The sequence below is a fragment of the Botrytis porri genome (assembly GCF_014898465.1).
Source record: "Botrytis porri strain MUCL 3234 chromosome Unknown BPOR_014, whole genome shotgun sequence".
Classification (NCBI taxonomy): Eukaryota; Fungi; Ascomycota; class Leotiomycetes; order Helotiales; family Sclerotiniaceae; genus Botrytis; species Botrytis porri.
This window is the reverse complement of record NW_024066088.1, coordinates 512,400-526,364: the sequence shown is the minus strand read 5'-3', so window position 1 is coordinate 526,364 and position 13,965 is coordinate 512,400. Positions and strand designations below refer to the sequence as shown.

Sequence of the window (13,965 nt, the reverse complement as noted above, 5' to 3'; positions counted from 1 at the left end):
TCTTTCATCTACCTTCGTTCTTTCAATCTCTAGGTCCTTGTGCACAAGCGAACTCTTCATGAGATCAGTTGTACTCTACTCTTTAGATCTGTTATATCTTCTTTCCGTATCCCTATCATCATGTCCTACGACATAGAAGACGGTGCTCCCACCACCCTTAGCCTCTCCTCAATAAACAGCTCCAGCACCTCTCCCTCTCAATCCCTCGTCCCTAGTACAGCCTCCCACCATGCCCGCTCCTCGATGAGCACCCATGAATTCTCCGATTCACCCACCCTCGGACCCGTTCCCGCAGTCATCAAATCCTCCAACGGGAATCTCTTCTGGGCCGACGAATCCTGCGCTCGTCGCGTAGGACTCACCTGCAACGAAGCACGTCTCTTCTTGCAGCTGCAATCCGGTAATTACAATTACTCTGAATATTCTCCCATGTTCCATGCTTTTGGAGAGGAGAAAAAAAATCTTGAGCGCAAACTCAGGGAATTGAAATGGTGGCAGGTGGAACGGAGACAAGAGTGGGAGAAGAGAGTTGAGTGGTTGAGGAAGATGGAGGAACCGAGACTTTGGTTGCTTTATTTGATGGCGAGGAAGAGGAGGATTCTATGGGTGGCTTGTAGAAGGGTTTTGGATAGGTTGAGGTATAAGAGAGAAGAGAGGGAGGAGAGGAAGAGGAATTCTCAGATAGGGATTGAGATTTCGAGAGAATCTACTACGGGGGAAAATTCATGTCCATCGCAATCCGAGGACACGCAAACGGATGATAGCGAGCAATCGGTAACTGAACTAACTACAGATACACTGACCCAATTGGCTCCCGCTCATCAATCTGTCTCTAATCCAGCAAGCACACAGTCTCATGAATCCTCCACCCACTCTCTTTCCCGTTCCTGCTTACACAAACTCACCAGCAGAATGAGGCAACCCTCCAATTCCCACTCCGACCCCCCCTCAACTTCCTGCCCCATCTTCAATCGTCCCTTATCCGCCACCACCTCCTCTCTCCAAGCCCTCACTACTCTTCTCCTCCCCCCTCAATCCCCCTACCTAGTCCTCGGCTACTTCCCCACCTCCTCCCTCGATCCCCACGAAACCTACATCTCCCTCTCCTCCCCCGATACACTCTTCTCCTCTCTGCATCACGCAGAGCGTTCTCTGCGAGGCGCTCGACGTTTCTTCTCCCTCAAATCGCTGGCGGGTTTTGGGCTGTATAAATGCGATATTGAGCGCGGTGCGCATACGAAGATTGGGTTGAGAGAAGAGGAGAAAATGGTGTTGAGGAAGTTTTTTGCGGCGTATCAGGTGAAGAGGAGGAGTGTCCCGTGGTTTGGGATGGGAGAGTGGGATGAGGATGTGGGGAGGGCGTGGTTGGGGTGGGTGGAGAAGAGTTTGAATGAGGGGGGTGGGAGGAAGGATGGGGCAGAGGGGAGCGCAGAGAGGGCGAAAGGACCGTTGGAGGGGAGGTGGAGTTTGGAGTTGGTTTATGATTGGTTAGTTGAATTTCTTTCTTCTTCTTTGATCTCTGGTGACGATTCAAAAAGATGAAGATGAACAATCTGATATGATATGAGATACAATACTAACATATGACAAATAAACAGGTCTCCATATCGACTCAGCGCCGTAGTCATCACCCCGCTGCTTCTCAGTCTCATAGTAGGAACTTGGTTCATGGCAGTGACTGGTGATGTGATCACAGCTTGGACATTGGCTTTGTATATTGTGACGGCGGCTGCGGCTATCGTTGCACTATTGGGTATTATTGGGAGTTTGAAGGATGTTTGAGTATTAATTTATACTGTGGGGTTATTAACCTGGTGTATACCATGTGTTTTGCGTTTAAGTTTTTGAATTGTTGTAATGGGAAACTTAGACGACTGGGAATTAGTTGTATGGGGAGTATTTGGTTTGGGAACTTTGTAGAGTGATAATTATAATGAAAGTGTCTTGCTCATCAATATACAAGACATTTATCCTGCTCGTCTTCGATCCTAAACTATACATAGGAAAGTCCCATATTGTCTTGCGAGGGGGAACTATCCCAACTCTTTCCTCTTCTCACGGAATGGAATTTCATGACCCTCGTCGTAGAAGCTCAAAATAAAATACAAACACCGTCATCCCCAGATCCTCACACATAAAACTGAACACTTATCCAGATTCCCCAAAATATGCAAAATCGTGAAGATGAATTGCCCTCGGTTAAAATTGTGTACAATCGCCCGTTTCCTGACCTGAGAGTTATCATCCCCCCCAAAAAAGAAAAAAGAGAAAGACTCGGAGACGATAACGAAATGAGCAATTTCTTCCCTCACACGCAATAAGTTTTCATACACTTTACTGCACTCCACATCCTTTCTTTTCCTTCCTTCTTACCCCTCCACTACCATTGTACCCTCAAAAAGAGGAGAAAGAAAGGAATTTTTTATATATAACATCTCCCCAAAATTATAGACATCCTATTTACTCTTCCCCCAATTTCCCCTTCCCAAACCCCCAAAAACCCACAAAAAGGGACCAGATCGCAAACATAGCAAGTCCCAGTTTCGATCTGGGGACCTCCGGGTTATGAGCCCGGCGCGCTTCCACTGCGCCAACTTGCTTGTTTTGTTGCTTGATTTGATGGAGGGGGGCCAATTATTTGTGTATAAATTTATCTAATCAAGCGTGGGTGAAAAAATGGAGTGGAGTGGGGTGGATGTTAGTCATAGGTGCAGATGGGCGGGACCGAGAGGAGGGGCATTTTTATTAGACGACTTTGGAGTTCGATGAATGATTTTCATGAAGATATATGGGGCTTGTGGTGAAGGTATCAAGAATGAGTGAGACTTACGAGGGTGGATTTATGGAGTATAAAATAAGGTACGGTATCATTATATCAAATATAGGTTGATGTTCAAAATGCATTTCCTTTATATCTATCGACTTTCAACAGCTAGGATATATCTCATTATTATCACGCAAATCTCCCTATAACACTAACCTCACATTTATTCCTCATTCCCACCCTCTTCTAATCATACTTTCCACTCAACTTTACCAATCCCTCCTTCTCATTCTCCTCCTTACTCTTCCTGGACCAAGCCGGAGCTTCATCTTTTCCTTCATCTTCCTCTTTATCACCTTCCTCTTTCGTCTTATGCACTGTAGTTGGTGCATGTTCTGCTGGCGAATAAATCGTATACAGAATCAATGGTTCTTTCCCCGTGTTTACAAATTGATGTTGAGTACCCGCTGGTACGACCATTAAATCTCCCTTTCTGACCTCTTGATCTTTACCGTTGATGGTAGCGAGACCAGTGCCAGAAGTAAAGGTAAGAGCTTGGTCGACTGTGTGGACTTCGTCACCTATGTCGCCGCCGACGGGGATGGTCATGAGGACGACTTGGGAGTAGAGACCTGTGAACTGGGGAAGTGTCAGTCCAAGATTAAATGGAATAGTGGGTGGTAATAGGAGAGAACGAGGGGGAAATGGAGGGAGAGGAGTAGTATAATGCATTGGGATGCACGGCATATAGTGGGATGAAGCAATGTTATGAGAAAGAAGGAAATTCTGATGCACATACAAGTACTCTACGGAATTCATGAGAAGAAGCTGGAAGATCCGAGGTCATTTGAGGAAAATAGACCATATCGTGAGAAGGGGGCGATGAATTGGGGGTTTTAGACGCCATATTGCGATTTTGGATACTCAATGGAATGGGAATCTTGAACGAAGTTGTCCTTCTGTGCGTGGAGAGTAGACGGGGAGTATATTTGGTGGTGTGGCTTCCTTTGACAAGTAAATTCCGGATGGTTGGTGAAAGCATGATGAATTGGAATAAGGGACTGAGATGAGGAGTTTTATATTAATCTTTGCAATTAGATGATTTCCTTATGATGAAATTTTATAATGCTTGGACACGTCTGGATTCATCTCAGTGCTCTGTCCTGATGTCATTGAATGATATTAGTTTGACTGCCAGCTGGTTCACCCCTCTTTCCTTTGTAATCAACTTGCAGAGAAAGGAGGAGATTCATTATTTGACGACATTGAATACGATGTCATGATATGTTTAATAAATCGATGGTAAATCGGATACTTTCAGCAATTTAAGATGTTATGCCTTTTACCATTGTCTCAAAATCTTTCGAGGATTCATTGCTGACACATCCCGAGTTGACCGATTAATTTCCCCAGATTTCGGGCCCGGATTATCTTACTCATTCAAATCCCGTTCATGATCCGATCCTAGTCAATACTCTTTCTCAATCATACATTTGATTTTACATCAACAGACAACTTTCCATTCACATAATGAATTCCATACCACGCATATCGAGGGCTCTGAGTAGCAAAAATGCCAATTGGATATGTACATCATGTGCGAAATCAAAGCGAACAAATACACCATTTTTCAAACCTTCAATGAGCAGAAGTATTTCCAATAATTCAACCCCTCGAGGAAATGTAGCACCAACGATGGAACAATTGAGAGCGCCATTCTCACAAAAGAATAGTTCGACTATGTACTATACACTCAGTATTATTCTAGGAACTGTAGCCTTCTCATATGGCTCCGTGCCAATGTATAAAATGGTATATTTCATTACACGCCACTTGATTCCTCCTAAGCTAATATATACTTCTCCAGATCTGCCAAACTACAGGATGGGGAGGTCAGCCGATCAAAGCACCCGGACACGGCGGTAGTGGTGTAGATGGAGAAGATCCATCCGAACGACTTAGACCCGTCACTTCTGCAAAACGTATACGAGTAACCTTTAATGGTTCAGTCTCGGATGTTCTACCATGGAAATTCACACCACAGCAGAGAGAAGTTCGGGTCTTACCAGGAGAAACGGCATTGGCATTTTATACCGCTACGAACAAGTCCGATGAGGATATAATTGGGGTGGCAACTTATAGTGTGACGCCTGGACAAGTGGCTCCATATTTTAGCAAGATTCAATGTTTTTGTTTCGAGGAGCAAAGGTTGAATGCTGGGGAAACGGTTGATATGCCAGTATTTTTCTATATCGATCCGGATTTCGTCAATGATCCGAATATGAGAGGGATTGAGCAGGTTACTCTGAGTTATACATTTTTCAGTAAGTTATTTTCTGATTTAAACATAAAGGTCAGAAAGATAATAATCTATTCAATAGAGGCTAGATATGATAAGAATGGGCATCTGAAAGCTATGCCTGTTGGTATGTAAAAGCAGTATGAGATGTATTATATTCATTTGCATTGGGAGGAGTCAAAAGCTCTAGAGTATATAAATTTGGGTTGTTTGTATTACAAAGGTTTAAGTATCTGCTGTAGTTTTGACTACTTGGATATTGATCAAGCTATTCTACGATGTATTGCTATGGTACAAGTATCCACTATAGTCTGACTGTATACTGTCACTAACACTTCTCTCTCCTGCCTTTTCAATTCTATTTGATATTCCGTTTGCCGTCTTCCATCTTCGTTCCATCTGACATTCTAGAACCACAAATTGTCTCTTGCAGTATAAATGAGCAGCGGACAAACATATATGAGAATGACTTATAGAAGCTTGAAGAAAAACCAGACGCTTAAACATAAATAGGAAAGTATTTTAATACATCTCATGATGAATTCACTATTCACTACCTAGGTAGATTGTAGGTACCTATTTACAAATCCATTCAAAATAGAATTGCACCTAACAAAATATAAGTATGTCGCTACCTATCCATTACAAGTAGTTGAAGAATAAAGTGATTCATTCACCCGTGGACTAATTTGGCAACTTAAACACCTCTAAACAAGCTTTAATTGAACCTCCACCACTCCCTACTTCATGAACTCGGCCTTTCCTCGACTATATCAACTACAGTAACTGTTTATTTACTTGGGCGTTCGAGAAACTATTCTTCTTTTCCTCGAAATTGATATTAATCTTGATAATATCATCATACTCTATACTCCGTCGTGAGAATTCGTCTTCGATTTTGGAATTCATTCTTCATTCTCAAGTAGGTTAGTCATTCCTATGCCTGGTTATGATTCATTGGTGATCAAAGGCCTCCGCTCACTCTTCACACAGCCAAGTAATCTTACCTTACCATTTCATAACAGTCACCTGATAATTGTCACTCAAAATTGTAAATTGTCATACAAAAGATGGCCACGAAAAAGATTGGTGAGGCTGGTGCAAACATCCGTCTTGATGATGGTGATCCGAAAACACATATTCCTCACATAACCCCTTTACCATCTCGCCGTTCTTCTTCCTCTTCGAATACATCTTACAACATGACTCATGTTCCGATAAGTGTGATTCAGGAAGCTGGTTCGGACCTCTTCGAAGAACGCAGTCATGTAGAATATTTGAAGCCCTTTGAGGAAGAGATTCTCAAAATGGTCTTTCCATCGGCACCAACTCCTGCGGAATCGCCTGTATCTCTCCCTTGCAGAGATGAGGACTCATCAGTTATAAAGGATAAACTAGAATTGGTGGAGAAGAAGCATAAACCATTCATTACTACACCTCCGGAGATTATCATGGGAATCTTCAAGTATCTTAATCCTATTGATGCAGTCTGTTTCAGTCTCATGAAGTTTGTACTACCTAAACTCCTTCGTATGATCATTTTCTTAACTTTGTTATGTAGTAAATATATTCACAACGTCTATCTCTCACATGGTCGTCATCAGATTCTTGATTTCAACCCACCTCTTGCTATGGGTCGACCGGAGAGTACATTTCCCGTCATACCTGGACCCCAACGTTCATGTCGTCACTGTTGTCCTGTCGCTTTCTTCCCAGCACATTGCGAATTACATTTTCATCTCACGAGTTTCATGCCATCACATCTTACCTTTTGCGCGGGACAATGTCAAATGTTCACGGAGCGTGAAGAATTGGATCCGAATTATTGTGGAAGCTGTGGGAGAAATTATAGGAAACAGTTTGAGAGAGGCAGGAGAATGATCGATGTGAAGAGAGAAGATGGTCATATGTTTAAATGGTATGAGCAGCCAAGATTCGATAGAGAGAGTCGAGCGAGACAGGAACGTCGAGCGGCAAGAAGAGCGCAACAAGTACCTTCCTCGAACTCCTCGTAGAGTTGAAGCGACATGCGCCCTATAAATACTAAGACAGATACGACCTAGAGAAATGTAACGCACGCCAGATAATTTTCTCTCATATCACCATTTCGTCATTGTCTCAAGTTGATGTGGCGATTTGAATGATTCGACTAGATCAGTTGGGTGATATTGCACCGTTTGAATGTTACGACTGGATAGAGTTTCTTTAGCAAGATTCAGGTTTACGAGTACACGCATGATTGTTATTTGGATGGAGTTTTGAAATGGGAACTAGGATACAGTACTATACTATTTGATCTCATGACACGCATGTGGATTTTTACGGATTGGGATATTGGATAAATGAATGGGATAGGATAGGATAGGATAGGATAGGATAGGATAGGATAGGATAGGATAGGATAGGATAGGATAGGATAGGATTCACGATACGCGCACAAGGGTTCACGGGATGGATTTGCTTCATGGATGGAGTTTTGAGATGAGATGAGATGTGATGCGAAAAGGAATATTATGGTAGCGGGAAGTAAATGTTTGTGGAATTTCATTTGTATCGGGATGGCATTGCCTACGGATGGAGAGATTATGGATATGGGTATGGGTATGGGTACCTATGGACTTATTATTTTTCATGGATATGATGGGATGGGATGGTATGGCGTTGAAATGGAGTGTTAGTAGAGTGGCATGAAATGAAATGCTCAGACGGTGGTGGAACAAGAATCGTTGATGGCCTCTGGAACGTTTGAATATTGGCTGGGGGTTACTTGATGAATTATTTAGGAGAGTCAGGGTTTGGGATAGAGAAGTACTGGACTGACCTGTTGCCTAATAGGATAGGTAGGATAAGTAGGTAGATGAATGTTAATCTAATCTTTTTGAACGGTACCTGGGTAAAAGGGTTCTATGAGCATGTGTTTGTGTTTGTATAGAGCAGAGAAGCTACTTGCTTACTTGCTTACTAGCGAGTGAGTGAGTGAGTGAGTGAGTGGGGATTTAATCGAGTTTAGATGGGTAGCCAGTCGAAGACGCTTGAGGGTTCGTATAGAATTCGACGAGGGGCATACAAGGAAGAAGAAGGAGAATCGGGGAAGGGTGAAGAAACAGTATGGGATAGTCTGAGATGAGATGAGATGAGATGTTGTAAAATCGAGACGGGAAGTAAGTAATATGAGCACAAGAGGAAAGGTTGTTGATGATAAATACGTAGTGTGGATTGATTCAGAGGAGAAAGGTAATAACTAATGATTAGACAAGCGGACTTGGAGAAGAGAAGGAAAGGAATATGAACAAGAGAGGAATATTTTGAAGGCGAGTTTTTTCTTTTTCTTTTTTCTTTTTTAAGAAAGGAAAAATTAAAAGAGTAATAAGAAGATGAGAAGATGAGAAAAAAAGATTCATAAAAAGGAACTTATACGAAGTGAAACTGTTTAGTATATAACTCAAAATAAATAATAATCCCATCTCCCAAACCCCGATAAAGTAGAATAAATATAAGTTCATCAATCGTAGCATCTATAATAATATCTAAGATTTAAAACCATACTAAAATATAAATACCATACTATCCTCTTCCTTTTATCCTCCTTTCCCACTTTTACCTTCTCCCCTCTTCTCTTCTCTTCTCCCTTCCCTCAAAAATACACACATCCCGCTCAAACTTCGAGCGTAGCGAGCACCCGGGGGTTTGGGGGCTTGCCCCTATCTTTCTCCTTGCCGTTATTATCTTTGTTGGTATATTTAGATGGGTGGTAGGGAGGATGGATGCATATTTGTGTGTTTTGAGGATTGAGATGCGATGGGATGAGATATACGGGATATAATATCAAGTCTTTTTGACGAATATACGATCATCTTGTTGTGTGGAGATTATACTATACTATGCTATGCTATGCTGCTATATTACCATATTGCTACTTGAATAGAAACGACACTTCAATACCGACCCTGATTGCTTGAACAACATAGTATTAATGTAATGTAAATATATACCTCAGAGCATCGCTATGAACCTGACAATGGTACTTTTCCCAATACTCCAAACTCCTCATAAACATCAAGTGTGTATGTATACATGCAATTTTCCTTTCATTCTCAGGTCATCGAATTTCTTTCGAGCGCTGGTAGCCTACTCATCCATAACAATTCAAACAAACTTCTTCCTTTTAAGCTCCGCTTGAGATTTACTTCTCTCAACGAAAAGGATTCTCTCCAGTATATTAACCACAAACCATTGAATAGCCAAGATGAAAATCCTCAAGATCAGATCACTCAATCCAAGTACAGGACGTTTACCTCGACTAAAGGTACTATCCTTAAACTCAAAAGGGACAGTAGCACCTAGATGATCCATTGCTACTTTGATTCCACTACTAAAGCCATCTTCGTGAAATCCGTATTTGGTCCATGCTCCACAGTAAGATATATTTCTCGTGTTTTGAATTTCTGGAAGTTGGGATTGAGACGTTATGGCACGTGTATTATAGAGTGGATGACGGTAGGTGTATGTACTGTGAGTGAGTTCTGGTTTTGGTGGAAACAAAGGATTGAGTGTGACGAGAACATCGCCAAATTTGGAGGTCGGGATATGCTGGAGAATATTCATATTGTATGTTAAACAAACTTGGTCAACATTTCTAGATTTCGAGGTCGAAGAAGTAGAAGAAGCAGTGATATAATTCCAAGCGGACCAAGCTTCTCTGTTTTGAGGCATGAGAGAAAGATCGGAATGAAGGACAGCTGTATTTTTCGAGGTCTGAAATCCAGTAAGAATGCGACGTTCGGTGGCTGTAGAAGAGGATCGGACTAGATTATATGCGACATCTCCATGAGTAGCGATTATGACGTGATCGAATATCTCTTCCTTGCCATTCTCGAGACATAAGCGTATACGATTATCATCGTCATTGCGTACTGACTCGACGGGTGTAGAAAGGAAGATGTGATTTGGTGGAAAGCCTTTCATCACGGCATCCACGTATGTTTTCGCTCCATTCTTGACCGTTAACCAGTCAGGGCGAGCAGCAACAGTACTTAATAGATGATGATTCCACCTAAGCTTGTTAGTGATGTTCAAACAAACTATGCCCTTAATTTCAACCTACATAAATCGGACCAGAGTGACAGCTGGGAATTCAAGTGAACACTTATCCGGACTTGTACTCCATACAGCTGCAGTCATTGGTATAAGATAATCATCTCTGAATGCATCGGAATATCCTTCCCTATCCAGATATTGACCTATAGTTTCTTGTTTCTCCGCATGATGAATGTTTTTTGAATTTCCATTTCCATTCCCATTCACATACCCGTTCACATATTCCTCACTCTTCTCTTCCTCTTTCAATAAGTCCAAAGCAAATTGATTGAAACGAATGATATCGAATATCATTCTCCACATCCTTAATGAGAAGAGGTTCTTTCGTTGTGCGAATACGGACGAGAGTGAGGTTCCTGACCATTCGAATAATCCCTTATCTCGAGAGACCCCAAAGGTCATTTCGGTGCGTACGGTAGGAACATTGAGGGTATTCAGGAAAGCTATGAAATTCGCTATAATATGTTTGTCAGCCTACATGTTCCTGAATGTTATATGGCCATGGTTATTTGATAGCTCGGACTGCAGTCCAATAATCAGATGCGTCCAAAACTCTCAATTAGACCAAGAGATCCGATTGGTATGAAACAATGAGTCTATTTCAGATATTGAAATACTTTCCAACATTGAAAACTTGCATTCATTCTGCTAGTCGGGACTAGGTATTTGCAGATCCGGTGTGTGGCGCGGGATTGAGCAAGTGAATTACTTACGATAAGTAGCAGTATTCAACACTATAAATCCTGTATCGACAGGAGTTGTTTTGCCATTATGAGGATACTTGACAGTATTTGTATGACCTCCTAATCGATCCGCAGCTTCGTAAATGTACACATCGTGGTGGGTTCGATTTAAAGCCCAAAGAGCCCCGATTCCAGCACAACCACTTCCGATGATAGCGACTTTCTTTCTAGGAAATCGATCAGTTAGGCCGGCGGACATGATTTAGGGAGAGATGAGGTAGACAAGGAGAGGAAAGAGAAGAAGGGGGAAAAAAATAGTCAATAATTAAGAGAAAGGCGTAAAAGAATGGAATATTCACATGTCAGTACTAAGCGGCATCTCTTGAGTGGTGGCGGGGGTAGCTGCAGCTGAAGCAGTAGTGGTATTGGTATTGGTATTGGTATTGGTATTGGAAATAGTGTGCTCATAGCTCGGAGAACTAGTTGATGATGGCATTGTTTGAATGATTTCTTTTGTGTGAGTGTTCAATTGACTTTTTGGTTGAAGGTTACTACACGAGTACGGAGTACTATTTGAGTGGTCTATAATATAGTTCGATATATGTAGATGTAGAAATGGGTGTAGATATAGATGTAGATGTAGATGTAGATATAGATGGAGATATAGACGTAGATGGAGATGAAGAAATAGATAGAGAGATTTTAGAAAGGAGAAGGAGAAGAATGGTTTGGTATAGAGCTTTGATGAAGAGATAAGTTGTTGTTAGTACAGTAAATAGTCAAGTTTTCTTTCCTTTCCTCTCTTTCCCTTCCGCTTCATCTTTTTTCAATCTTCTCTTCTCTTCTCTTTTAAGTTCTCTCTTCTCTCAAGCTAGTCCCCCTTCCTTCATCTGTGCTCAAGCTTCACTCCATACGATTACGATGCTGAAACTTGGTGGGATGGATGTGAAGATCAGAAAAATATAGCCGGGGCTAAGGTTATAAGCCAGGTACGAGGACGAGAGACGAAGGTGAATATGGGATAGCTCGATACTTTGTAACTTCAAAGGGCGAACCTCGGATGATCGGATTTCATTAACACCGATGAAAGGAATGAAGGAACGGGAACAACCTTCCTTAGTTACAAGTACCGGTCGAGCCGGTTATGCCATCATCCTATCACTGATGACCCGCGGACCCGTGGACCGTGGACGCCTATGACAAGTGGCACATGCATTATATCACATGCATTATATCACATGATCTATCAGCCACACTCACTATCTGAGCCACAACTAATAAACTCCCCCAAGGCTGACACTTATTATTATTAACCCGTCCACGGGTCCTGTGCAGGTACCTCCAGCTGGTAATGTTGTTTTAGACGTCGCAACTTCCAGTTTCCCATTCCTTCCCCTTCCTTGAATTGTCAATGCATTAACAACAATAATCTATACCTTATTCACAAGACAAACTATTGATTGACCTATCATCTATCATATTCCTCCCCTCTCCATCCCCATGGTTTTTTTTTGGTGATACATACATACTCTCATACTCTCACACTATCACACTCTCACTCACTCTTTGAGGAAGTATTGCGTTGCTTGCTCAGTGTTACAGTACCGCATTACGACACCATCTGAGGGCACCGATCAGCAATAATCATTCCGTGCAATAATCCAAATCTCCTTTTCAATACCCATCACATTCATCTCCATTGATTCTATCACCTGCCGTTTTCAATCATGTCAAATCCTCTCGATACCGATGCAGGCTCGGAGCTCTTCAGCAGTTATGAAGCAGAGCTCAAACTCGTTCAAGCCGATTTAAATCAAAAGTTGGACCAGATCCCCGATCTTACTGGAGAACCTCGTAAAGCTGCCATAAGTCAAGCTGAGAGAGCATTAGAAGAGGCGAATGAATTAGTAGGTTCAGGAATCAAATGCTTGTTATCTAATACTTACTCTTATCCAGCTTGATCAAATGCGACTCGAAAAACAAAACATCCCTTCAGCAACTCGTACCAAAGTTAACCAACGATTTCGAAATCATGAATCAGATGTGGATGTATCAAAGAGGAAATTGAAGACTTTGCAAAATGATCGATCAGCTCTATTTGGTTCACGCTATTCCGACAATCCAAACGATGTTCAACTCGAACAAAGACAACAACTTCTGTCAGGGACAGACAGATTAGACCGAAGCTCGCAGAGACTAAAGGCCAGTCAAGCATTAGCAAATGAGACGGAGGCTATTGGTGCTAGCACGCTCGCAGATTTACACAGACAGAGGGAGACAATTCAGCATACACATGATACATTGATACAAAGTGAGGGGTTTGTTGATAGAAGTGTAAAGACGTTGAGGGGGATGTCTCGTAGGTAAATCATCCCTTGCTCCACTCACAACTGCCGAGGATGTTACGCTGACCGCACTATTCTAGGATGGCTACCAACCGGATAATCACCGTGGCCATCATAACAGTCTTAGTTCTTCTTATTATTGCTGTTATTGTTAGCAAGTTCAGATAGACTATTTGCATTTCAACGGGGGCGTTCTCTGGTGCTTGGTTCTCAGTTACACTTTGCCATAGGCTGCTTTCTAATACAACTTTGTACAATTGGTTTACATCAAGAGGTTCCAAATAGCAATTCGTGTGAGGGTAGGGTGTGATTGGTTTTAGTCAAGTTTCCGATGAGATACCTCGAGTGTAGTTCGGTAGTGGTTCGAGATACAATATCACTCGCATGGTTCGGGCAAGTGCATGGCATGTGGTGAACCTCGCACCAGCACTTTATGATGATACTTTCTTTGATCGCTTCCCAATCCTGCCAACTCATTTGCATATTTTGCTGCAGTCAGCGAGTTTGCCTCTTTGTGCACATGCTTTCTACATGTTATTTTGAGTTTCTCTCGATCGTTGTCGGGTAAGGTGAATACCAATGCAAATCTCCTCTGCATATCACGAGTTACAAACATATGATCTCACGAATAATGTACAGTTGAGCGTGTGCGGGCATCCATCCCAACTGTTCTGGGTGGGTACCAAATATCTGAGGATGAGAAATCATGGCACCACAGCTACATAGGTATCCTTGTCTCACGTGGTCTATTTTACCAATTGGTATTGAAAAAATGTC

General features: G+C 42.1%; 6 protein-coding genes across 6 annotated transcripts; 4 read left to right on the top strand and 2 right to left on the bottom strand.

The window, feature by feature from the left end:
• Positions 1–120: 120 nt before the first annotated feature.
• On the top strand, positions 121–1,955 carry EAF01_009529 (uncharacterized protein; the record flags this gene model as incomplete). The annotated part of the gene is made up of 2 exons (XM_038917785.1): positions 121–851; positions 1,599–1,955. The coding sequence occupies 2 exons, from the start codon at positions 121–123 to the stop codon at positions 1,780–1,782; spliced, it is 915 nt and encodes a 304-aa protein (XP_038766594.1). The 3' UTR covers positions 1,783–1,955.
• A 1,055-nt stretch (positions 1,956–3,010) lies between these two features.
• On the bottom strand, positions 3,011–3,806 carry EAF01_009528 (uncharacterized protein; the record flags this gene model as incomplete). The annotated part of the gene is made up of 2 exons (XM_038917784.1): positions 3,011–3,403; positions 3,564–3,806. 2 exons carry the CDS (start codon positions 3,804–3,806, stop codon positions 3,011–3,013), a joined length of 636 nt encoding a protein of 211 aa, XP_038766593.1.
• A 376-nt stretch (positions 3,807–4,182) lies between these two features.
• Positions 4,183–5,443, top strand: EAF01_009527 (uncharacterized protein). The gene is made up of 3 exons (XM_038917783.1): positions 4,183–4,576; positions 4,632–5,088; positions 5,146–5,443. The coding sequence occupies exons 1-3, from the start codon at positions 4,295–4,297 to the stop codon at positions 5,196–5,198; spliced, it is 792 nt and encodes a 263-aa protein (XP_038766592.1). The 5' UTR covers positions 4,183–4,294; the 3' UTR covers positions 5,199–5,443.
• A 690-nt stretch (positions 5,444–6,133) lies between these two features.
• EAF01_009526 (uncharacterized protein) lies at positions 6,134–7,078 on the top strand (the record flags this gene model as incomplete). The annotated part of the gene is made up of 2 exons (XM_038917782.1): positions 6,134–6,570; positions 6,625–7,078. 2 exons carry the CDS (start codon positions 6,134–6,136, stop codon positions 7,076–7,078), a joined length of 891 nt encoding a protein of 296 aa, XP_038766591.1.
• Positions 7,079–9,209: 2,131 nt separating this feature from the next.
• EAF01_009525 (uncharacterized protein) lies at positions 9,210–11,339 on the bottom strand (the record flags this gene model as incomplete). The annotated part of the gene is made up of 4 exons (XM_038917781.1): positions 9,210–10,116; positions 10,168–10,615; positions 10,874–11,070; positions 11,203–11,339. The coding sequence occupies 4 exons, from the start codon at positions 11,337–11,339 to the stop codon at positions 9,210–9,212; spliced, it is 1,689 nt and encodes a 562-aa protein (XP_038766590.1).
• Positions 11,340–12,570: 1,231 nt separating this feature from the next.
• Positions 12,571–13,356, top strand: EAF01_009524 (uncharacterized protein; the record flags this gene model as incomplete). Its single annotated transcript, XM_038917780.1, has 3 exons — positions 12,571–12,750; positions 12,800–13,206; positions 13,269–13,356. The coding sequence occupies 3 exons, from the start codon at positions 12,571–12,573 to the stop codon at positions 13,354–13,356; spliced, it is 675 nt and encodes a 224-aa protein (XP_038766589.1).
• Positions 13,357–13,965: the final 609 nt, after the last annotated feature.

Excerpts from the sequence above, each read along its gene's own strand:
- EAF01_009527 (XM_038917783.1), top strand. The coding sequence starts at position 4,295 with ATGAATTCCATACCACGCATATCGAGGGCTCTGAGTAGCAAAAATGCC. Across the intron at positions 4,577-4,631 it reads CCGTGCCAATGTATAAAATG|ATCTGCCAAACTACAGGATG; the intron begins GTATATTTCATT and ends ATACTTCTCCAG. Across the intron at positions 5,089-5,145 it reads TCTGAGTTATACATTTTTCA|AGGCTAGATATGATAAGAAT; the intron begins GTAAGTTATTTT and ends TCTATTCAATAG.